The sequence below is a fragment of the Rutilus rutilus genome, assembly GCF_951802725.1.
Source record: "Rutilus rutilus genome assembly, chromosome: 18".
Lineage (NCBI taxonomy): Eukaryota > Metazoa > Chordata > Actinopteri > Cypriniformes > Leuciscidae > Rutilus > Rutilus rutilus.
The window spans coordinates 28,665,298-28,689,415 of record NC_140231.1 but is presented as its reverse complement, the minus strand read 5'-3'; the positions used below and the strand labels follow the sequence as shown (position 1 = coordinate 28,689,415).

The following is a 24,118-nucleotide window of genomic DNA, read 5'->3' as shown; positions in this document are numbered from 1 at the left end:
GAAAATCTACTGTATAGTAATATATTTTTGACCATTATATGTATAATTGTATTTAAAAAATAAATAAATAATTGAAATACTGAAAATTATATATTTTTTGGCATAAAGTGGTTAATTTTAGTGTGCATAGGGCAAGTGTGCAGCAAGAATTGTTCATTATTGTCATTGTTATTAGTGTCGCTAATGTGAAGTGTGTTGTGATTATTTTGTTTGAAGTTGAAGTAGTTTGTTTTGTGTATTCAAAATTCGATGTGCATAATGAAGTGTTGCGTGTTCACAGTGTGATTTTTAGCACTGGAGGTTGACTGGCGAAGAATGAATGAACTGACGAGACAGTCTTGAGATTCCCCAGAGGAAGAGAGGGAGGACAGAGGTCAGAGGACAGAGGGACAGATAAAGAGGTAATGCTGAGGTCTCGCTCTCTCTTCTCCACATCTCTGAACAGGAATTCATCAACATTCAGCTGCTAATCACTGTTTAAACACACTTCAGCGCACTCAAGCTCACACACAATACCAGCCCTCACACACACACACACACACACACAGAGAGAGAGAGAGAGAGAGAGAGAAATCTAATCCCTACATATCAATCCAACATCTAAATTAAGTGGTTCTCAAAAACAAGACTTTTAAATAAAACATCAAATTAAACACTGAATCTGAAATATCACACAGCAAAAATCATATCAGAAGGTTTAAAGGCGGCTCTCTGCTTGTCAGTCATTTTGCACGTTTGGTTTCAGTGCACGAGACAACAAAATGAACATTTTCCAGTGATTAAGTGGTGAACTTTATCTATCTGAACATTCAAGGTTCTTCATTTCTTTGACAACAGGAAATCATCTTTCACGTGTTTTCTAGAAAACCCCTGCTGAAGGGAAAGAGAAAAGAAAAGAAAATGTCCAGTGTGTTTATATGTGCAGCTCTGCTGAAGTCAGATCGCTCCGGCACAAACTGCCAAGCATGAACGGGAATATCAGGAAATGGCATCTCAGTTTCCTGCTTCTTTCAGAGGAAAAACTCGACCCCCCCCCCCCCCCTCTCTCTCTCTCTCTCTCTCTCAATCTCTCTCTCGCTTCCACTCTCTCTCTCGCTTCCACTCTCGTATTTCTTTATCTACCTTTCTATCTCATCTATACGGATCATGTAGATTCAAAGCATGACTCTGGTAACCCTGCAGGGAATATTTTTGCATATCAAAAATATGGGTTTAGAGGTGATATATATATATATATATATATGAAGAGTTCAGATGCAAAAGCCTCTAAGTGCCATCTGAAATTTTCTTCTAGAATGATCATTTTTATCAAGCTTGTATATTTAAGTTCAATAATTTCACTTAAATGGCAATGCAAATGACCTATTAATTGTCATTTAAGTGAAATTACTTAAATATACAAGCTTTATAAAAATGATCATTCTAGAAGAAAATTTCAGATGGCACTTAGAGGCTTTTGCATCTGAACTCTTCTGAAAAGTCCCTATAAAACATGGAAACCCTGTGTGTGTGTGTGTGTGTGTGTGTGTGTGTGTGTCTTTGTGAACCCTTAAAACTCTAATATTTTACAGTCATGAGTATTGATTTTGAGGTAATGATGTCATGATGCCCCACTCTGAAATCTGAACCTGAAGGCTTGATGTCGGCTCAATGCTGTCTTCCCTCACTGTAAATGCGTCTGTTAACGAACCCTGAGACTGTTACACCTCTAGCCTCCTGCTCTATAAACATTACAAGAAAAAGAAAAAAAAACATCCCCCAATCCAGCCTCACCTGAGTCAGATGTTCTGAGGCACACACACAGAACTTTAAACATATGCCTTTACAATGACCTGGTCAACAGTGATCTGATTGCTCTGGTTTAAACAGTAACTCTTGACTTCTCTAAAAGCTTTACAATGTAAAGGTGAGTGTAGGGTCAAACATGTGGAAGTGAGGAGAAATGAAAAAAGGGATGTGAAGAAAAAAGTGACATTGCATAAGCAGGTGAAGGTTTTGTATGGATGACCATTTCTGCCACATATAAGAAGAAGAAAAAAATGCTGAAAAACAAATGCTTTGGTAAATCATATTTATGGCATATAAGTGATAATCCTGAGATAAAATAGTCAAAATGATGACTTACTAAATCAAAATTGTGATTTAAAAAGTTATGATATTAAGAAGTATTAAGATAATCCTGAGATAAAAATGTGAAAATCGGACTAAAAAGTCGATATAAAAAGTGAGATAAGGTCGGAATATGACAATAATAATTATGAGATAAATAGGTCGAAATTATGAGACAAAACATCGATTGTGACGATGACTTTCTAATATTATGACTTTTCCCCCCGGTTTCACAGACAAGGCTTATAGTCCCAGACTAAAGTGCGTGTTTGAGCTGTTTTAACTGAAAGCAACTCGCACAGATATATCTTAAAATATGTCAGTGCCATTGTTTTGTCTCAAGATTCACTCCAGTGATGTTTTGTTTCCAAGGCACGTTTATGAAATCTAATTAAATGTCCTAATTGAACTAAGACCTAATCCTGGCTTAATCTAAACCCTGTCTGTGCAACCAGGCCCTTATGTCATAATTTTGACTTGTTATATATTCATGTATATTGACTTTTAATGTCAAATGACTTAGTATGTCATATCGTCAACTTTTTATCTCATAATAATGATTTGATTTAGACATAAGACATACTAAGTCTAAGGATTATATGTGCATGGCAGAAATGAGCTTTCATAGTTTCATAGTTAGAAAGTCAAGTTTTTGTTCCTGTAGTTAATGGGCCACTTATGTTGATGAACAGATGGGTTTAACAAGCATAACTTACACTGACTTTCAGATCAGAAGCAGCACCGTGACAAAACTGGACGCCTGCTAACATTTTAAGCAGGATTTGTCGTCCTCTGCTGGTTATTATGAGCATCAAGTCAAGTCAGCTTTATTTAAACAGTGTTTTATACAGTACAGATTGTTTCAAAGCAGGTTTACAGAGATAATAGGAAAATTATGCATCACTGCGGTTATTACCGAAACAACCATACGTTGAATGTACATAATTAATATATTATATTAGGCCTATCTGGATATTATCTCAATTATTATTATTATTTTTTAACTAGTAATCAGAATATCTGGAAAAGTCTTTGAAAAATCATGGAAATTCGTTGATTAAAAGCAATGGTGGCAATCAATCATTCAGTAGCCTATACATCAAAGTACCACGGTATTTCCATCTGATACATCATTATACCATAGTACCATCACAGTACTTTATGTGTGTAAAGGGGCTGACAAAATAGTATCTGGTCTTTTAAGAAAGTTAAATGTGCTGTTAAATAATTAATAAAGAAAAATATTAAAATACAAAGAGTGCAGAGAGAACGTTCAGGGGCTATGTTTAATAATTAATTAGGATCATAAAATTAGATTATTAATAATAAAAAAGGAACATCTAAAACCAGAAAGAGCTCTTTTAGGTTTTAGTTTGAAAGCTTGTATAAAGTAATTAATAACTAATGTGGATAATGACATGTGATACAAATGCGATGAAAAAAGAAATGTATACAAAGGAATACAAAATAGCTGTAGGCTATATGTGCGCGCATGTGTGTGTGTGTGTGTGTGTGTGTACAGTATATACATTTCCCAAAAAAGGAACATTTAAACACAGAAAGAGTCCTCTTTTAGTTTGAAAGCTTGTGTATAACATAATTAATAACTAATGTGGATAATGACATGCGATACAAATGCGATGAAAAAGAAATGTATACAAAGGAATCAAAATAGCTGTGTATATATATATATATATATATATATATATAATCATAGAACGGGAGAGAAGAGAGAATGCTTTATTAATGCCATAAACCAAGAAGTATACTGAGAAATATTAATTCAGAAGTAAAGAATAAAAATAATAATAATAAAATATAACAAACCAGTGCCAGACGACAATACAACAATAGAAAAATTATAATAAAGAAAAGGAAAAGGGTGCCACTTTATACAACATCATTCCATGTTATAAGCAAATTACCTTTTTATGCAATTATGCAAAACAGTACAATAAAGTAATAATTATGCAAAAGCAAATACACACACGTTTACAACTCACAACAGTTATTAAAGGGTAACTAAACCCTAAAACAACTTTTTTTAGTTAATGATTTGTAAGACTGGGGCTTTATTAGTGCTATTGATTCGAGTAAATGTTTTGACATTTGGGTATAAAGTGTTTTAATTCTACAATATATGGTGTAAAAACGTGTTGCCCTCTTCAGGTTGAAAAAAGAAAAGAAAAGAAAGAAAAATGCCTTGAGTCCTCTATTTTTTTCCCACTGTTCCTCCCTCCCTTTTATATGCCACATACAATCAATCGTACATTATAATAAAAAAGCATAAATATACATTGTACACAATGTAAAGGAAAGGGTGAATGAAGAGTGATGTGTATGTTTGATTTACGTCACGCTGCCGTCATGTGACGGTCATGTGACTCCAGCTCACTTCCGACTCTGCGTGGAAGAGGGGAAAAGTTGCACGTCAGGAGTCAAAAAGTTTTTTTTCTTGCGATTCATTCAGTGAAAAATAGCAGCGCGACATTGTTTAAACACAGCTGCCTTTATCTGAGGATAAGTACGATTGTGCTGCTGTAGTGAGGGCTGTGAGTCGGGTAAATGCTCGGGATGTCCGCCAACAGTGTGTCGTATAACGATCAGGGCTCGGTGGAGTCTGGCGTGGACGCGGCGCAGGAGAACAGCAACATCAGCAGCGGCAGCAGTGGAGGGGCCGCGTTCAGCCTCTTCAGCGCTGACTGCAAGAAGTAAGAGGTCACACACACACACACACACACGCACGCAGATGTGCACGAAGCAGTCTACGTCATGGTTGTTCACACTACTGAAGCTGATGTTTTTATGTATGCTCCTTAAATTACTAGTAAACGTTGATTTAATTCTTTATTTACTCTGGTTTTCAATAATATCCATAGATATTATTATTAGATAAGATCAACTGCCTCTGTAATATTTGCTTGGAGCCAGTCTCTTAGCGTTATCATCACTGAAAGGCCAGTGCGAGTTTGACAGATCTGTCATTTGACTTTTCGGTTCAGCGGGCTGTTGTGTCGTCACAAACAATTTTACATCTGAAAATGTACATACAGTTTTATTCCTTGAGAACTTAAAGGGATTGTTGTTTGGTTACCAACATTCTTCAAAATATCTCTTTTAGTAAATGATGAGAGAATTTTTATTTTTGGGTGACCTATCCCTTTAAATGATTGCTTTTGCGTCATGTATTTTTCGTTGTTGATGCAAAAGCTGTCACCCATATATTGTTATCTACCTGTTTGACATAATAGATGAGGTTTTGTGGAATATGCAAACATAATTTGTGTGTTTGATAGTCTTGCTTCAGTAAGACTAACAAACGGAAAAATATATTGCTAAAAACACTAGGGATGCACCGATACGAAAATTTCGGCCGATACCGATCATTCTTTATATGTGAAAGCCGATAACCGATATATTGGCTGATAAATCTAAATCCAAATTTTTATACAAAATTTTAAGAGCCTGATTACAAAAACAAGTCTCACCATTAAAAGCCACGTCCCAAGCACACAATTATAATGTTCTCATTGTAATTTTATGTAGCCTATATGACAGAGTTGTGCTGATCATCATTTGAAGTAGATTCCAATCATATTTCAAGCCATTCAAAACCATCATGGCAAACAGTGCGCATCTAAAAATGTCTCAGCTGAAGGAAATAATCCATTATTTATCGGCTTTAATACATTGGCCACATTTTCTTATCGGGCCGATTACATTAAAACGAACATATATCGGCCAATACCGATATGTTGGGCGATATATTGTGCATCCCTAAAAAAAAAATCAGAATCTTCTGGTGGGTCAGCATAACCTTTGAGTCTTGTGTTTTGTCTTGCAAACTCATGCAGTTGGTTGTTGCAGTCCTCCTCCAGCAGGGGGCAGTATGCCTGTTATATTAGAGTACTATGATCCTCTGGTGAGGGTAGGCTATCACATCAAGGTAGTTGTGAAACTAGGCCTGGGCCCTGGGTCATAACATTATTGTTTTTACTGAGGTGTTTCATAAGGTGCTGTCTGGATCTCATTGGATTGATTTACATACTGTATTGTTTTTGCTATTTGTCCAGACTATCTCAGTGTTTGTCTTCTCCAGCCTCTTTGTGAAGGCCATAGACAGGGCTGACGTCAACCCTTAAGTCCTCTTCCCATGGGATCTTAACTCCATTTAGCTCTGTTCCTGCGATTATGGTACCGAATTACAAATTTCCCTCCTTAGACAGGAAGTCTGATACTGTTTCCTGCATTAATGAGCCTGTTAATTGTTTAATACGATGAGACATATGAGAATTGGGTCATTTATTATGCCGCAAATAGACTTCACTGCTGGTTAGTCTTTATTTATTCACTCTTACTACATTGTATGGATTTCTTTCTGTTGTTAAGAGGGTCATTGTTTGTGTGTGGTATTGTTTGCGTTCTAATATCTGCTTCCTGAATTCAAGAGCATGGTTTTCTGCCATAGCTGATGTTTAAGATGGGTTGTGTGTGTGTGTGTGTGTGTGTGTGTGTGTGTGTGTGTTATTGGTATGTTGAGGGTAATAATGGAAGGATTCTTAATGTTATTTAGGCCTAACTGAATTGGCTTTCTCACATGACTGCAAGCAGGAGACTGAAGTCATGAGGACCGAGAGAGAAGCCTTGAGAATGAGACACAGGGACAACAACACTGAGAACACACACTTAAAGGCACAGTTCACCAAAAAAAAAAAAAAGTGTCAATGTACTCACCTTCATGTGTTGTGCCAATTGCCAAACCTGTCTGACTTACTTTCTTCTCTGGAACAAAACATTAGATATATTAGATTTAAATTGTGATGATATAGAAGATATCTACACGGGGCTTTTTTCCATATGATTGATTGTGGTCTCAGCTCCAAAATGGACATAAAACATAATAAAAGTAGTCTATACAACTCATGCGTCGTATTTCAAGTCATTTGATAGTTTTGTGTAACAAAAATCTTAAAACACTTGCGGTCTTCATGCCCACTTGAACACTATGGCCACACTCCGGATTTACGTCATAAGTAGACAAGTGCACAGACCTCAAGTAAGGGTATTTGGACAGGCCAAATTATGAAAACCAGCTCAAAATAATGATTTGTTCACTGCTTCTGTTCTCTGGTTGAACTCCTTGATTCACTAAGTCATTTGCATTAGTTCTCCAGTCGAAATGGAACTAGTCACTGGATGGAATTTTTTCAGAGAATAACAACTTCAATTTTTTTCTGTTCCTCTAACAAAGCTTTCATACGACTTTAGAAGACGCAAAATATCATACGGACCACTTTCATTCACAAACAACAATTATAACGTTATTCGTTGTCGTTGTCTAGGACATCTCTCCTCTAGCTAACTTCCCTCTTCATGCTTCCCTCTCCTCCACACCCCCCTTCATGTGCACGCGCACTAACCCCCCAACCGCCACCCTCACCCCCAAATCATTCTTGTCGTTTATTGGCTGGAACACTGTTTGTTATGTTTCGTGGTCCAGGCTGGGCCAGTTTGTTTTTGTTGCCATTTGTGGAGCCTGGGCTGTCTACAGAGACCGCGTTTTTTTACAGTGTTTTCAGGGGACAGGCGGATAGCGGATAGTGAGGAGATGTTTGCTGTATGTGACAAAAAAAAATTCAGCTGCCTAGAAAACGTGTGACATCGCTTAGAGCACCTTTAAATCTATTTTGTGAACTAGCACAAACCCCTTACATTTTAGCTCAAATAAGTAATGATTTGTTCACTGCTTCTGTTTTCTGGTTAAACTCATTGATTCACTGAGTCATTTGCAGCAGTTTTTGAGTTAACAGCTCACTTGGAGGGGAAGATTATGAGTAAATGATGACTTGCGTAAATGTGCAGTTTAAAAGCCTGCGTTTACTATCACCAGTGTTTATGGCATACAGGTTTGCAACGTAGACTGGAAAAAAAGATGGACGACGCCCCTTCACTCTCTTCCATTGATGAGAACTGAAGCCGCCAGTGTCCCGATATGGCGCTGACATATTGGAACTTGAGTCTGCGCAGTAGCGATCTCGGGACCAGACCTGCGCAGTAGTTAGCAGGAAGTAAAGCCGCGAAATCACTCTCGCAGAATGCACTCAGCGAGAGTGCATTCTGCACACTTTTTAAAAAATTGATTGCAGTACGACAAGAGGCTTGTTAAAATAAAGTAAATACAATCTGCTCAGTCCTCCGAAGATCCCGAAAAAATGTCCGTTGGTGCCTCAGTGACTACTTCGCTCAGAGAACCTGGCAATCACAGCTGTCCATCATGACGTTACACCACCGCATCACGTAACTAACTAAAAACCAACTTATTTTTGAAACAGACACTTAACTTACATCAGTGTGATAAAAACGACAGCAAATTAAAGAAACCACATTTGGAAAAAAGATATTTGAAGTGTAATTTAATTGTTTAGTTGGTCTCAGTGTTGAATAACACGGGGAGGCGGGGCTTATGACCTATACTAGGACCAGTCACCAGGGGGCGATCGAGACGTTTTGGCTTCACTTTTCAGGGCTTGGTTTGCAATGACATAAGGGTAAATATATATTTTTTTCTTTTGAAAAAGTGGTTTCTTTTTTAATCCAACAGATTCAATCCAGTGTTTTCAACCAGTTGAATATGGTCTTCACATAAAAAACACACATTGCCTGGCCATGTGCGTAAAATATTCTTCCCGTTCCTGCCTCCAGTTCACTATTTGGATTTGACTTTTGTTTCAGACTTGTTATATTTTGTTGCCTTGGTTGGCAGAGGAAGTTTCATGTTATCAGAATAAGCAGACCTGCCGTGAACTGAACTTCCGAACACAAGCAAAGAACCCGGTTCTGCGGAGGTGATGAAAGTCTTGGGTTGAAGATAAGAGCCTCTATGCTTCCTCTGACGGGAGACGACCGCTCCCGCAAAGAAATACCACAGCTGGAGTCGGCTCTCCAGCCTTTCTGTTTTGACCTCGCTGGACTTCCTTTACATTTTACCCACTTCTCAGTTTGACTACTATTCACAACTGGCACTCAAAGGGACCCAACTTGTAACCTCTGGATCTAGTTGATCATTTTAATTTGAGCATTCCTGATAGTTTCAGACATCAGGAACACTCTCCAGCCTTGTTGTTTTGACCTCGCTGGACTCCCCCCCCCCCCCCCCCCCCTTTTCCCCTCTTCCTAGTTTGGCTAGTCACATCTGGCACTCAAAAGGACGCAAGCTTTGGATCTGCTGAGATTGAGCATCTCTCAACCTAATCGAGACCTGAGGCTTTATCATACTCTAACGGAGAACCAAAAGCAAGAAGCAGGAGAACTGGGATGGAAACGGAGGGAATTCAGGCTTCAGTCTATGATAAGAGTGAACCATTGTAACCTCGCTGGTCTCTCAGCGCTCATGGATTTAATTAATGTGTGATGGTCACACTGGATGGTTGTGCGACTGCTGCACGTGGCCAGTAACCAGATGATTGAGTCAGACTGGAGGATAGTGCTATCTTGTCCCTCTCTGGTCCTCTCGACCGCGTCGGTGGAGAGAAAGGAACCAGTAGACGTTGTCTTTCATCCCCTGTCAAACTTTCTCTAGGCTTTTGCTTCTGAGACCTGGTCTTCTGGGTTGATTTGAAGAACTGGTCGATCTTGTAATCCTGTTTGGATGGTTTCTTCATGGATTTACAAAGATGAGCGAGGTCTGAGAAACCTCTTGTGACGGACAGATGAATGGCTCTTCTAACGCATCCAGGTTTTTTTTTTGTTCATCTTGACCTTCTCTACCACTGTGGTTTGTGGTTTTAGTAATTCTGTACATGTCTAAGATGAACGGAGGATTGGGTAGCTTGCGCTTGGAGGCCGCTGGAGCGCTGCGGACCGCTCTCGTCTCCGCCGAGAACCTTCAGCTCACGCTGAAATCAGACGTCAGCTCGGAGGAACAGGCTCTGACCAACAACCACAGCAGTGGTAATGGGGAGAAACCAAGCAGAGGGTATGAGAAATGCTCAAGTAAAGCCAAGAAAACCTGTTTTCTGGAAATAAAAGTCATGATTTTCATGCCCAGCAAGATTAAATCACTTTGAAACAAGGAATTTGTTTCTGAGGTATGAAAAATAGGCACAGATGTAGTGGTTTTGGGTGCTTTCCTTCCTTTGCTCCTTTATGTTCAAAGTCTGTTTATTAGCTTGTCGACTTATTCATTCATTCATTCATTCATTCATTCAAAGACTCACATGACGGTATGAACCTCTTTATAATCCAGTTCCTTTTGCTTAAATAATAGTCATCTATGACATGATTGCAAATGTCATTAATTGTCTGAAGAACGCTCCTATCACATGGTATCTATGTAAATGACAGAGTTGTGCGGACAGAGGAATGACCAGCATCCGCACAGACTAATCTAATACGTCTGACTGTCATCCATCTGCTTCAATGGAGATGATTTCATGAATTCTGTGTGTTTGGGGCTGTAGGCCAGGGATTCCTAAACGTTTTTGTCAGCAAAATGACTGACCTAAAGTATTTAACTTAGGTAATATTTCAATAATTTAACACAACATTTCTAGGTTCATGGTTCTCTGATGTTGGTTAATGTCATGACATGCAGGTAAATAATTTTCAAATTTCAGTACCTGACCCATATGGCCCTGTGCTAGTAGTTAGTATATACTGTATATAGTTAGTGTGTGTGTGCGTGTGTGAGTGAGAGTGTGTGTGTGTCTTCTAGAATTGATCAGAATCTAGAATTTATCAAGCTCGTATATTTAAGTTCAGTAATTTCACTTAAATGACAATTAATAGGTAATTTTCATTGCCATTTAAGTGAAATTACTGACCTTTAAAATACGAGCTTGATAAAAAATATCATTCTAGAAGAAAATTTCAGATGGCACTTAGAGGCTTTTGCATCTGAACTCCTCATATATATATATATATATATATATATATATATATATAATTGGGATTTTGTTTTTAGAAATTGTTTTTTTTTTCAGTAGTTCTACCGTTTTGAAACTAAAAAAAATGCTATTGTTTATAATAGATATTATAGGGGTAATACAGATATCTTTTATTTTTTACTAAATAAAAGAACTGAATGTTAACTAAGAATAAAGTAATTCAGTTGAACTGAATTGACAGCTCTACTCTCATTTCATCAGTAAAACTCTATCATTGTAATGTTGAATGTCAGTGACTCAAATGGTTCATCCTAGGTGTTTGAACGTGAGTGACTGTAACACTGAATCATCTGTTTCTCTGCAGAAATGAAGATCTGAAGGAGATGCTGGAAAACAGCAAAGAGTCTCTGAAGCTGGAGGCTATGAAGAGGATAGTCGGGGTACGTCATTCTGGGAGGCCGAGGTCTCGTATTAAGATCATATTAAAAATGACCACATCAGTGTGATGCTTCATTCTTCATTTTCATCTCTCTTATCAGTTGATTGCCAAGGGTAAGAATGCATCTGAACTTTTTCCAGCAGTGGTGAAGAACGTTGCGAGTAAAAACATTGAGGTAAGAAAAGATATAAAACACTGACATGCTCAAAACATGCAAAAATGTGTTGAATCAGTTTTCCTCGTGTTCTTTGCTCTGGTTTGATTTGAGAGTGAAAATCGTTCGACAGTTGTGAGGACCTCTGTGGACAGGGGGCTATTTTTGATCAGGCATCTGACAGGGAAGCCCCTGTTGATGAAGAATGAATGTTTAGATGGAAAGAAGACTGTTTGGACAGGATGATGGAAAGACATGAAGGCTGGCTGAAGAGTCCAGGCTAAAGAGGACGGCTGGTGTTTTGAGGGGCCGGTGTGTAATTGGTGGTCTAGGGGTCCAGTCACGTTCTCTCTGTCTCCCCCACGTCTGACGCTCCGCGCTGGGCAGCTGTGTGCCGAATGCTGCCGCCCTCTGGAGCTCAGAGACACGGGGTCTCTGGCATTGATCCACACACACACACACACACACACTTATACGAGACGACAGGTGTTATAGCTGAAACCATTGGTCCACTCAATGCAGGGTTACACACACACACACGCAACCGGCCCTTCAATAAGCTCCACCCCGCTTTAGTTAATGTTGCTAACAGACAAGCCGAACAGAATATGCTATAGGAGTAACAATTAAATGAATTTCAGTAAAATGTTCATTATTGATATTATTTTTTGGGGGGGTTTAATTATGTTATGGCATAAAAATCATTTTATCTGCTCTTTTTTTTTCTCTAAAACAATTGTTAAATTACACCACATTTAAACTTTTTGATGCCATGACCCCCAAAAATATGAGCATCCTCTTACATTATCCTCAAATAATTACTTAATACAATATTTATTTTATTTTTATTTTATTTTGAAGGTGAATGATATGTCTTAATTTATTTTAGTTTTAACTTTATTATTTTTTTGTTTATTATTTTAATGTATTACTACTTTTATTAAGCTTTATCACTGTTATTTTATTATTTAATTTAATTTATTATTTTTATTACTTATTTTAATTGCCTTTTATGTTTTCCTCTGAACATCTCCGATGGATCCCCTGGCACATCCTTGCTTCCTCATTTTGAAAACCCCTGGTTTAATTCACAGACTTCTTAGGATTTATTAAAGATTTGGCAAACAAATTAGAAAAGCACTTTTCTTTGTGCTCCTTGTTGTCCCCATTTCAAACGACCTATCAACAACAATCTTGCGTGAAAAAACCAGCCCTCTGTTCCTCATATAATTCTGTTTCATAAATGCCAGCGGTTCATTTAGCCGCTGTCTAATTAACATGCGCACGGATGCTCCAATCCCTGATCAGCAGGCCGCTGTATGTAAATGTGATTAACCAGAGGGGCAGATGGGTAATGTCTCTCTTTATGAAGTGAGTGATGTTTTTCCATTTGGCTGGTAATCGCTGTGGTGATGATGATGGAATGCGTTGCCGTGACTCCCTGATCGCTAATGACCTCTCGTCACCTCGAGAGCTGGACGCAATTAAACGGAGGGCCGACCTTTGACCCTTCACCTTTGAGCACAAGCAGATCAGACTGTTTCATGATAGACTCCGAGTTATTAAGATGAAAAATGAGTTTGGGATTGGATGATGCTTGATTATCTGCTTCTTAAAGTTTTGTGTTTCTTTCCTAAAGTGTTTTAGTAGGAAGCAAATGAACCCATAATAACTGGATTGTTTTTATATTTTGTATTTAATATTTTGTGCGTGTATGCTTTAGCTGAAGAAGCTGGTGTACGTGTACCTCGTCCGGTATGCAGAGGAACAGCAGGATCTCGCCCTCCTGTCAATCAGCACCTTCCAGCGGGCCCTCAAGGTAAGTCCCGCCCCTTTCATCTTCAGTGGTTTAACATTTGAAAATGAATTAAAACAGCCATAGATATTAGTATAGTAATTTGACAGTTATGTAAAATAAAATTGGTAACACTTTACAATAAGGTTTCATTAGTTAACACTAACAAAGATTAATACATACAGTAACAAATAAACTGCTCATGGTTAGTTCCTATTAGTTCATACATTAATGTTAACAAAATTAAACCTTATTGTAAAGTGTTACAATAAAATTATTGTAATATTATCTTTTTATTTTGGTGAAATATTACAATAGTAATATTTAGTGTTTTAGTAATTTTCATATTTTTTTTTGTAATAAAGATGATAATAGTTAAGATTATAATTATTATTATCATTTTATAGCCATATTGATATACAATAACAAAATCTTTGATTTTTTTTCCCCATGTCATGTAGCCATAGTCTCCTCCCATTATGTTCCGCCCCTTTTTGCATAGAATAGCAATTTTGCCTGTATTTTAGATCAGCACTAATTTAACACATTTTCGTCATTTGTGTGTGTGTGTGTGTGTGTGTGTGTGTGTGTAGGATCCAAATCAGCTGATCAGAGCGAGCGCTCTCAGGGTCCTGTCCAGTATCAGAGTTCCCATCATCGTCCCCATCATGATGCTGGCCATCAAAGAATCATCCACCGACCTTTCACCCTACGTCCGGAAAACCGCCGCTCACGCCATTCAGAAACTCTACAGGTAATCTACACGTTCGTACAGATGTCCTCACTGAATGCTAATGAATGAGGGTGTTTTACAGAGGTCTCTGCTTTTTTGTTTCCAGTCTGGACCCTGATCAGAAGGAGCATCTGATCGAAGTGATTGAGAAACTCCTGAAAGACAAAAGCACGGTAAAATAACTCGACACACACAAACACATCCAGTTTGTCTATTCTTGAGGCATTACTATAATCTTGCTGCTTAAAAACAGCTAATTAATTATACACATAATTGAGATTTAATAGTATTAAATGGTCTGTTTTGCACTTAAAATGCATGTTTATTTGATGAATAGTTGTTCCTGTCACAAGCATATATTGCACTAGGGTAAACATTATTTATTATTTATTTAAAATGAGTTCATTACTAATTAAATAATGACTAAGAATGGCTTAACTTAAAAATTCAAAATATTTCTATTTTTGTTCCACATTTGAGGAGTTTTTTTTAAGCCTATACATAACATGCTACTCTACCGAAAGAGAGAGGAATATGTAGTTCTCTGGGGTGACTATATGGGGTTGTGATTTAATTCTCACAGTGATGAAAACAATGAATCACAGTGTATGTTGTAATTGTGTTGAATAATGAAGCCGATCTGTTTTAACTGAAGTCCATCCATTCTGGAAGTTGCGATAGTCTTTTCTTCTCTATTGTGACGTATGTCTGAGTTAAGCGGCACAATGTATATTGTAAGCGGTGTTAAACAAATGAGCCGAATTGAATTAAACTAATCAAACCCAATGCATTGATTTACATTAACTTTCATTTACAGCTCTCAACCAGCAGATGGTGCAACAACACCACATTCCTTCCCATCTCACCTCCCTATCTCTATTCTTCTCTCTATCTGAAACAACACTCGCAGTAAAATAAACGCTTTCTGACCTCACAATATCCCCACTAGGGCCTTGGACAAAGTCTCAGCGATGCATTATCATAAAGCATGCTCAGCTTCAGATCTGAATTACGTCTGCTCATGATGTGGGGTTTCAGCTCACGTTGTCATGTTTTTTTTATCCTCGTAGGCTTTTAGTGCAGAGCTGTATTTCACCTGTAGAGCGTCCCGAATATGCGCTGGTAAAAGTTTATTGTGACATACAGTAATAGACGTCCCTTTGAGCTTCCAGTGTGTAAGTGTGTACAGGAAGCTCACTGCGATTTGTGTTCCTCCTCAAGAAATATGAGTACGCATGTGTGTGTCTTCAGTGTGACCGGCAAGCATAGCATCAATCACAGCGACGGCGTTCCAGCATCTCTCTCTATCTCTCCTCGCTCGCTGATGACCCAGCATTCCCTGTTTCCTCTCCCGTCAGTACGCCCGGCCTTAATTAGAATTCATGACAAAATGGATCCAGGGAAACGTCCTGTACCCTTCATAATTTTACAGGAAATTTATTGTTATTAGAGGAACCATTTGCTTAGTGTGATTTTTCCATTAAGGTCTTGTCAAGCAGCAGAGATAGCAGAGGTTTGTTGATGAGGTGTGTGTAAGTAAGAGCTTTGTTGATGGTGTGTGTGTAAGAGCTTTGTTGATGGTGGATGGAGTTTACCTTGGAGATCTTGTTGGGTAATATGGGAACAGAAAGATGGGGAGAAGATGGCTAAAGATGAACAGTAAATAGAAAGATAGACCAAAAAAGCAACTGTTACCTCAGTAGAACCAGTAGATGAAGGGGTGTACATTTTACCCATCAGTTTTAGTCCACTTAAATATGAATATCATCTTTTGTGTTCAGCAGAAGAAAGAAATTCATACAGGTTTGGAATAGTTGCAATAGTTCCATACCCAAGTATATCTTGAGTTGAACTTGAGTCCGGATAACTAAAGTGCATTAAGTACAAAATACGTTTTTCCAATTGAGCAGACTTGAAGTTTATCAGTTTAGTATACCAAAAGTGCAATTGCAGAGTATTTATATGAAGTACATACATATGTAAATGTATTTGCAGTATACTTAGCATTAAATAAATGTATTTCAAATACATTTTAGTATATTTATTGTTCACTAATTCATGGCTGCTGTGAAATATTTATAGGTTTTATTTTTTTTTCAGTTCACCTGTTCAGTCCAATGTGGCAAAAAGTTCATTTTCATTCTTTTTTTGTAAAGGTTTAAGTGATCCGTTACCTGTAATTTCCTTTTCTCAGAGCTGGAATTGATGTCGCATGATGATGAATGAAGCACCTGACCTGCTCAAACTCTCCCTCTCTCTCTCTCTCTCTCTCTAACTCTAACTCTTTGTGTTGTTTTCACACACTCTCTCTCATATACTGTAGTTCATTAGTCTAAAGTGAGAGTGGTGTGTTATATTAGCTTGGTGGGAAGCAGAACAGGTTGTCATCTTCCAAGCATCTGTTTGTTTTGAGACCACACTGAGGTTTGTAATTACGACGCATATATAACCTAATCAGCTTAATTTGCAATTATAAACCTCCAGCACAACTTTAGGGTTGCTGCAGGAGAAACGGGTGAGTGATAATTGCACAGAAGCTGTGGAGGTGTGTTTGTGTGTGACACTTTTTTTTAATTTATTTTTTATATTTTTCAATTAACTCCTTCATCGCTGTGTGCTTTTTTCTGCATTGTGGCTGATTTGTAGATAGTACCTCCCAAAAATTCTCTATATTTTTTTTCCTTATTCATTCTATGGCAAGTTTCATACAAGTTTGAGTACTTTTTAGAACCATTTAACCTTTTCTAATTATGTTCAAAATTTTATTTTGGAGTGTGTTCACATTAGCAAGTGCCACTAAAGTCACCAAGTGTCAAACCATTCCTATAAATTGTTAAATAAAAAAAAAAATAAAAAAATTTGGGGGGTCAAAAGTGACCAAAGAGCACCAAGACACCGCTGGAATGTGTAACAGCCAATCAAAATCAAGAATTCTAAACTTGAATTTACTACTGTACCACAGAGTGAAAGAACCACTTGTAACAGTTTTAAACCCTGCTTTTTGTCATGTGTTTTTTTGCAGCTGGTTGCCGGCAGTGTGGTGATGGCTTTTGAGGAGGTATGTCCAGACCGGATCGATTTGATCCATAAGAACTACCGGAAGCTGTGTAACATGCTGGTGGATGTGGAGGAGTGGGGTCAGGTCGTCATCATACACATGCTGACACGCTACGCCAGGACGCAGTTTGTGAGCCCGTGGAGAGAGGTGAGCTAGTGTGTGTGTGCGCTTTCATTAAATCATTAAGCACAAATTGTATTCAATCATTATTTACATATTTGTAAAGCTCAGCTATCAAGAAAAGCGGTTTCAGTTGGACACGAAATTGCTGATCTGAATTTCATTTTCTTTTATCTTTTTCAATGCTAGCATTGAGGGTTTCAGGTATGAAGGAGTGTTGGAGAGAGGACTATAAATGATATAATTCTAAATTATGCTATGTAGCCTCTCTATTCAGTTTTGGCTTGAAGTTGGTTCGATTCATTAGATATTTGTATTCATTTGTTTATTAATCATGTGTGTGATTGTAGGATGCCGTGTTTGATGAGAATAACGAGAAAACCTTTTACGATTCTGAGGAAGAGAGGAGGCTGGACGAGTCCAAACCGTACATCATGGATCCAGACCACAGACTCCTGCTCAGAAACACTAAACCACTGTTACAGAGCAGAAACACTGCAGTGAGTACACACACACACACACACACACACACGTTGGGTTTCCATTTGTACTATGGGGACTTTTTATTGTTATGGTTGGGGAATTTTTATACTGTACAAACTGTATATTCTATCCCCTAAACCTAACCTTCACAGAAAACTTTATGCATTTTTACATAAAAAAAGAAAAAAGAAGCTTTCTTTCATATGATTTATATGCTGTTTTCCTCATGGGGACCAACAAATTTCCATTTTGTCCCCACAATGTAGGGAATATCTGAACCACACACACACAATGCCCTCTTTTATAATGACGACGACATATATTTTGGCAGACAAGATGTTGCTTTGCACTTTTAAATGTTGATACAACAATATTAATCATGGTCATTTTTAATATAGTGTATTATTTTTATTCTTAATAATATAATTTAGTTAATACTATTTAGGCTATATCTACTTTCTCACCTCTCACAAGATGAAAGTATGAAAGTTGTCTAAATTGTACTTTTAAAGCTTTTTTTTAGGTGGATAAACATCTAGTCAAGTATTACTGATGTAATTCCTGTAGTTTGCTCCATTTTTAGCTGATAGTAACATCCTTTTTGCTTTATTAATTCATAATTTATCTGTAATATTACTCAAATACTCTCATATCTCATATCTTTCTCCCTCTCTTTTGCTCTTTCCTATTCAACTTTGAGCAATAGTGAAGGGCTTCCTACCTGAGTGTGTGTGTGTGTTTTGTGTTTAAGTGTGTGTGTGTGCGTGTTTGGACCAAGGCTGTGTCAGACACAGCTCAATCACGTTACATACACTCAGCCTTAGAAATGTGCTCAGAAAATGTTATTCCTTCCTACATCACACACACAGAGTGACTCAAGTGCTCCATCAACCTGGAAGCTCAAGGTCTTGTGTGTATGTGTGTTTTTTGACGTTTGTGTGTGTGATATGTTTTGATTAAAACTTGTCCTGCTTTGTTCTACACTCAGTGTGCCCTCTGTCTTTATCAGCTCTCTCTCTTTCTCTCTCTGCTGGTTTAGTGGTTGATGTGTTGAAGTCTGCTGTCCTGTTCGTATATTGGGGTCAAAGTAATTTGGGGAAGACAAAATCATTACATACATTGAAGTCTTCCTAATCTATCACCATCTATCTCTTTTTCTATCTCTCTCTAACCCTCCTCTTCCTCTTTCTCTGACTTCACATTTCTCTGGGACTCTCCACCACGTCTCCCATTAATTTGTCTCTCTTTCTTGCCTGTCTATCTCTTGCTCTCACTCCCTTTTTAAAAACGTACCATGGAAAAAGCGTGATAATATTGTGTTTCTGGATGCTACAATGCTTGGTCCTTCATTAATATAATCATCTCTTTTTTTAGGTTGTTATGGCAGTATCTCAGCTCTACTGGCATTTGGCCCCTAAACATGAAATTAGCATCGTCACCAAGTCCCTGGTGAGACTCTTGAGGAGCCACAGGTAACACACTGAGAGAAACGGGATGGAAATATCATTATTATCAAATCTGTCAATCTAATTCCTGTTTTTGGTTTCCCTCTTGGCTCTTCTAGGGAAGTTCAGTATGTTGTGTTGCAGAACATCGCCACCATGTCTATTCAGAGGAAGGTACAGACTCACCGAAACGTTCATCCCACAGTTCTCATGAAATCTGAACATATTATGAACAATGCTGATGATTTACAAGCAATTAGGCCTAAATGTGTTAGTCTATTTTAAGTGCTTAATCTGAGGTAAATAATAAACACTGAGGTAAAATCAGAGGTAGGCTGGAATCCTGAGGGAAATCATGATAAGGTTAAATATAAAGTAAGTTGCATGGTAATATATCTGAGATAAACACTGAGGTAAAATGAGAGGTAGGCCTCAATTCTGAAGGAAATCATGAGGTAAAATATGAAGTAAATCATAAAGTAAGATCTGAGGTAAAAACTAAAGAAAAATCAGAGGTTGGCCTTAATTCTGAGGGAAATCATGAGGTAAATTGCATGCTGATATATCTTAGGTAAAATGAGAGGTAGGCCTCAATTCTGAAGGAAATCTAGAGATAAAATATTAATTAAATCTTAAGGTATGATCTGAGGTAAAATGAGAAGTAGGCCTCAATTCTGAGGTAACTCATGAGGTAAAATATGAAGTAAATCATTAGGTAAGATTTGAGGTAAACACTGAAGTAAAGTTTAGAGGTAAGCCTGAATTCTGAGTGAGATCATGAGGCAAAATAAGTAGCAAATTCCATGCTGATATATCTGAGGTAAACACTGAGGTAAAATGAGAAGTAGGCCTCAATTCTGAAGGAAATCTAGAGGTAAAATCTGAAGTAAATCACAAGGTAAGATCTGAGGTAAAATGAGAAGTAGGCCTCAATTCTGAAGGAAATCTAGAGGTAAAATCTGAAGTAAATCGCAAGGTAAGATCTGAGGTAAAATGAGAAGTAGGCCTCAATTCTGAGGGAACACATGAGGTAAAATATGAAGTAAATCATTAGGTAAGATTTGAGGTAAACACTGAAGTAGAGGTAGGCCTGAATTCTGAGTGAGATCATGAGGTAAAATATGAAGTAAATCGCAAAATCTGAGGATTCAATTATGTCTTAAGCAAACTGAGGGTAGTATCTGACATATTTTGTGTGATAAAATCCAAATCCAAATCCAATTTCCTGAGGTAAACACTCAGTTATAATCTGAGGTATGCCTATATTAGGCTTCAGATAAACAAAGGTAATGTCTGAAGAAAATCTGAGGTATCGAGTTATAATCTGACAAAAGTAATGATGTCTACAGTAAAATCTGAAGTAAATTATTTGGTAAAATCTGAGGTATACTGAACATAAAACTCTGATGGTACAGTAGATGTAAATTCAGAGATGTAAACTAAGATGTATGCAGGTAAACAGTGAAGGTTAATTCTGAGGTAAAATGCCAAACACTAATGTAGAATCTGAGGTACATGCTGAGGTAAAAAGCCTTAAGGTAATCACTGAAACGTAAGGTACACACTATAATCTGATTTGAACAGGTAAAACCTAAGGTATTTCTTTCAGGGGATGTTTGAACCCTTCATGAAGAGCTTCTATGTGAGGTCTACAGATGCCACACACATCAAAACACTCAAGGTAAAACAGACTTGCCTTCATTTCATCCATTGTTTTGTGTTGCAGCTCAGTGTTAATGCACAGTATCTGCTTGTTTTCTGATGTTTTGTGGTTTATCTGATGTTTATCTCATCTTTTTAAATTCTTCAGCTGGAGATTTTAACTAACCTGGCTAATGAAGCAAACATCTCCACCATACTGAGAGAATTCCAGGTAAAGTCTTATAGATTAAATTGATTTGTTTTCTCTTATTATCTCTGTGTTTGCGAATTAAGCTTTACTCTTACCAGAAGGAGGGCTGCGTTTCAAAACCTATTCAGCTCCCTACCTAGACAGCATTTTAGGCATCATAAAGCTGATTGGCTGGATTTATCTGGTCTTCCAGTCTAGTTATAGCTGGTTTAGCAGACTGGTTTTAGTGGGGTCTTTAGATGGTCAGGCTGGGAGACCAGCTTGACAAGCTTAAACCAGTAGCGTTCTAAGTAAACTTTTGAGGGGAAATGATGAGGTTCGACTACATTGATGATGCTTAAAAATCCTTTCTGGCAAGGCAGCTCACTAGGTTTTAAAACAGGAATGTCAGTTTTAAGCAAATGTTTGTGTGTTCCAGACATACGTGAAGAGTCAGGATAAGGCGTTTGCGGCGGCCACCATCCAGGCCATCGGCCGGTGTGCCACTGACATCTCTGAGGTGACCGACACCTGCCTCAACGGCCTGGTCCTGCTGCTGTCCAACAGAGACGGTAATCATACACTAACCTCATCAGCCTTTTGCTTTTAAAGTTATTGTTCAGTTATGAGTAGCAGTGCTTCTCATTGCCTGATGGCACTATGAAGAAGTTCATTATGTCTTATAGTGTAAAGACAAAATTGACAAAGACAGAGCCATTATCACCACAGATGGAGATAGTTTCAATGACTTCTAAAACTCCCCAAAAAACATATTTTGAACTTTAAACAATAGGATATAAACAATAACATATACTGTTGTTGCAATTATTTCAGTAGTTTAGTTCATCTACAAACAAAGTATTTAACTACATTGACGGTATAGTGTTAGTGATATTTAAAATTTTATATTTTATGTATATACGTTGGCAAGAATTCACGTTTGTGAATTTCTGCACTGATTACTCAATAAATCTGGTCTGATCTTTATTTAAAACACAATTATAGATACTAATAACACACATTGTACTTTTTACATTGTTATTGAATTGAATACTTTTGAGTAATCATTCACAGTGCAGGGTGGAGAAAGTTAGTGAAACCTTGGATTTAGTCATTTCTTTAGTGGCAAACCTCTGATATAATTGTATAATCAGATGTTTACCTGACACAAACAATGAGGATCTCAGTAAGGGTGAAAGCATTAAATTTAACACATACAAACTTGATGAAACTTGAAAAACACTGTATTTGAGTTTAAAATATGCAGTATTTACCTACATTGTGTGGATCACGGGGACTCTGTGAATCAAACAGCTTGATTTATCTGAATCTGAATGAATTGATTCACTAAAATAACTCCCATACTTTACATTTGAGAAAGAGAGGACATTATAGGAGCATGTGTATGATTTATTTCCTCACCTCGCTCAAATGTAAAGCTGCATGCACAGTAAATTATATTAAAGGGGCTATATGTAGATTTCAGCGGCCTCTAGCGGTGATGTTTCAGATTGCAACCAGTACAAAGCGGAGGTTTCTCCATGATTCAAAAGCCCTGCCGATGTTGATCCGTGTTTTCGTCCGAAGTTGATCCGATTCACGTTTGGCCTGACGAGCTTCAGCAGATAAAACTTTTTTTGTTTTTTTATTATTATGTGGAGTTTGTGTTGGAGTCTGTGTTGTGCTGGGAGGAGGCCGTTTCTTAGTGTTAGCAGACTCCATGTCATACGTTGCAGTGTCGTCGCTGTTGAGTGCAAAGTCAGTAGACTTTGAGACCCGCGCATGCAGGTCTCAGTCACGTCACTGGATTCCGTGGTAAATCCGACCCGGAGCCTTCACATAGAAATAGGAATACTTGCTTTCAGAGGTAATAGCAAAACCCGCCAAGTGGATCATTTTAATGTGAGATTACAACCCCTTCACACACAGGCAATAAAAAAGGATTCATTTTAGTAGAAAAACTACATATAGCCCCTTTAACTGCATGCACAGTAAGTTAAAATTTGATTGCTCCTTTTCCGTAGTTACTCCACAAACACTGGTTACAACAGTTAGTTGTTATTATTACTACAGAAAAAAAAAAAAAATCATACTATATTGGTGTATTTACACGTTTCTTGTCTTTGTAGAGACTGTTGTCGCGGAGAGTGTGGTGGTCATCAAGAAACTTCTGCAGACTCAACCATCACAGCACAGTGACATCATCAAACATATGGCCAAACTCTTCGACAACATCACTGTGAGAGACGTGCACAATATTACACAACAGCAGTGCTGTTGTCTGTGCAACTGCAGTCTGATTGGGTTTTATTTATGTCATATAATATTACAATTTGATGTATTTGGTGTCCATTTGCTTCTTTAGGTCCCAATGGCGAGGGCCAGCATCCTGTGGCTGATGGGTGAATACTGTGAACACGTGCCTAAAATCGCCCCTGACGTCCTGCGAAAGATGGCCAAGTCCTTTACTAGTGAGGAGGACATTGTCAAACTGCAGATCGTCAACTTGGCTGCCAAACTCTACTTGACCAATTCCAAACAGGTGAAATCAAATCACACTTTGTGTGTGTGTGTGTGTGTGTGTGTGTGTGTGTGTGTGCTTTGGCTGTGCTTTATCTCACTTTCTGTCTCTCATACAGACGAAATTGCTGACTCAATACATATTGAACTTGGGCAAGTACGATCAGAACTATGACATCAGAGACCGAACACGGTTCATTCGTCAGTTGATTGTTCCAAACGAGAAGAGCGGAGCCCTGAGCAAATACGCTCGTCGGATCCTGATGGCGCCCAAACCGGCTCCTGTTTTGCAGTCTGCCTTTAAAGGTTGGTGACATATAGATCACACAGATCTCTGTAAAAATTATTTTTAAAAATGAATGACTGGTATTACAAGGGTTGGGTATCATTTGAATTTTAACGATTCCAATTCTTCTTATCGATTCCTAATTTCAATTCCAATGAGGAAAAAAAACCCCACAGATATCATTTTTTGTAAGTCTTATTGCTAAACATTTTATTTTAGCTGAATGCCATGAACAAAAATCAACAGGCTAAAGAACACTT

The 24,118-nt window shown here is 37.8% G+C and overlaps 1 protein-coding gene across 1 annotated transcript in view; it reads left to right on the top strand.

The window, feature by feature from the left end:
• The first annotated feature begins 4,460 nt into the window (after positions 1 to 4,460).
• Positions 4,461 to 24,118, top strand: part of ap3b1a (adaptor related protein complex 3 subunit beta 1a) — a 53,421-nt gene continuing 33,763 nt past the window's right edge. Inside the window, exons 1-16 of the mRNA XM_084387823.1 lie at positions 4,461 to 4,820; positions 11,359 to 11,434; positions 11,534 to 11,608; positions 13,311 to 13,406; positions 13,976 to 14,136; positions 14,222 to 14,288; positions 17,138 to 17,320; positions 17,644 to 17,793; positions 19,151 to 19,248; positions 19,341 to 19,395; positions 20,831 to 20,902; positions 21,032 to 21,094; positions 21,492 to 21,624; positions 23,182 to 23,291; positions 23,418 to 23,594; positions 23,692 to 23,878. Of these exons, the coding sequence (XP_084243949.1) occupies positions 4,675 to 4,820; positions 11,359 to 11,434; positions 11,534 to 11,608; positions 13,311 to 13,406; positions 13,976 to 14,136; positions 14,222 to 14,288; positions 17,138 to 17,320; positions 17,644 to 17,793; positions 19,151 to 19,248; positions 19,341 to 19,395; positions 20,831 to 20,902; positions 21,032 to 21,094; positions 21,492 to 21,624; positions 23,182 to 23,291; positions 23,418 to 23,594; positions 23,692 to 23,878 (1,849 nt within the window). The 5' untranslated portion in view covers positions 4,461 to 4,674. The remainder of the gene's footprint in view (positions 4,821 to 11,358; positions 11,435 to 11,533; positions 11,609 to 13,310; positions 13,407 to 13,975; positions 14,137 to 14,221; positions 14,289 to 17,137; positions 17,321 to 17,643; positions 17,794 to 19,150; positions 19,249 to 19,340; positions 19,396 to 20,830; positions 20,903 to 21,031; positions 21,095 to 21,491; positions 21,625 to 23,181; positions 23,292 to 23,417; positions 23,595 to 23,691; positions 23,879 to 24,118) is intronic.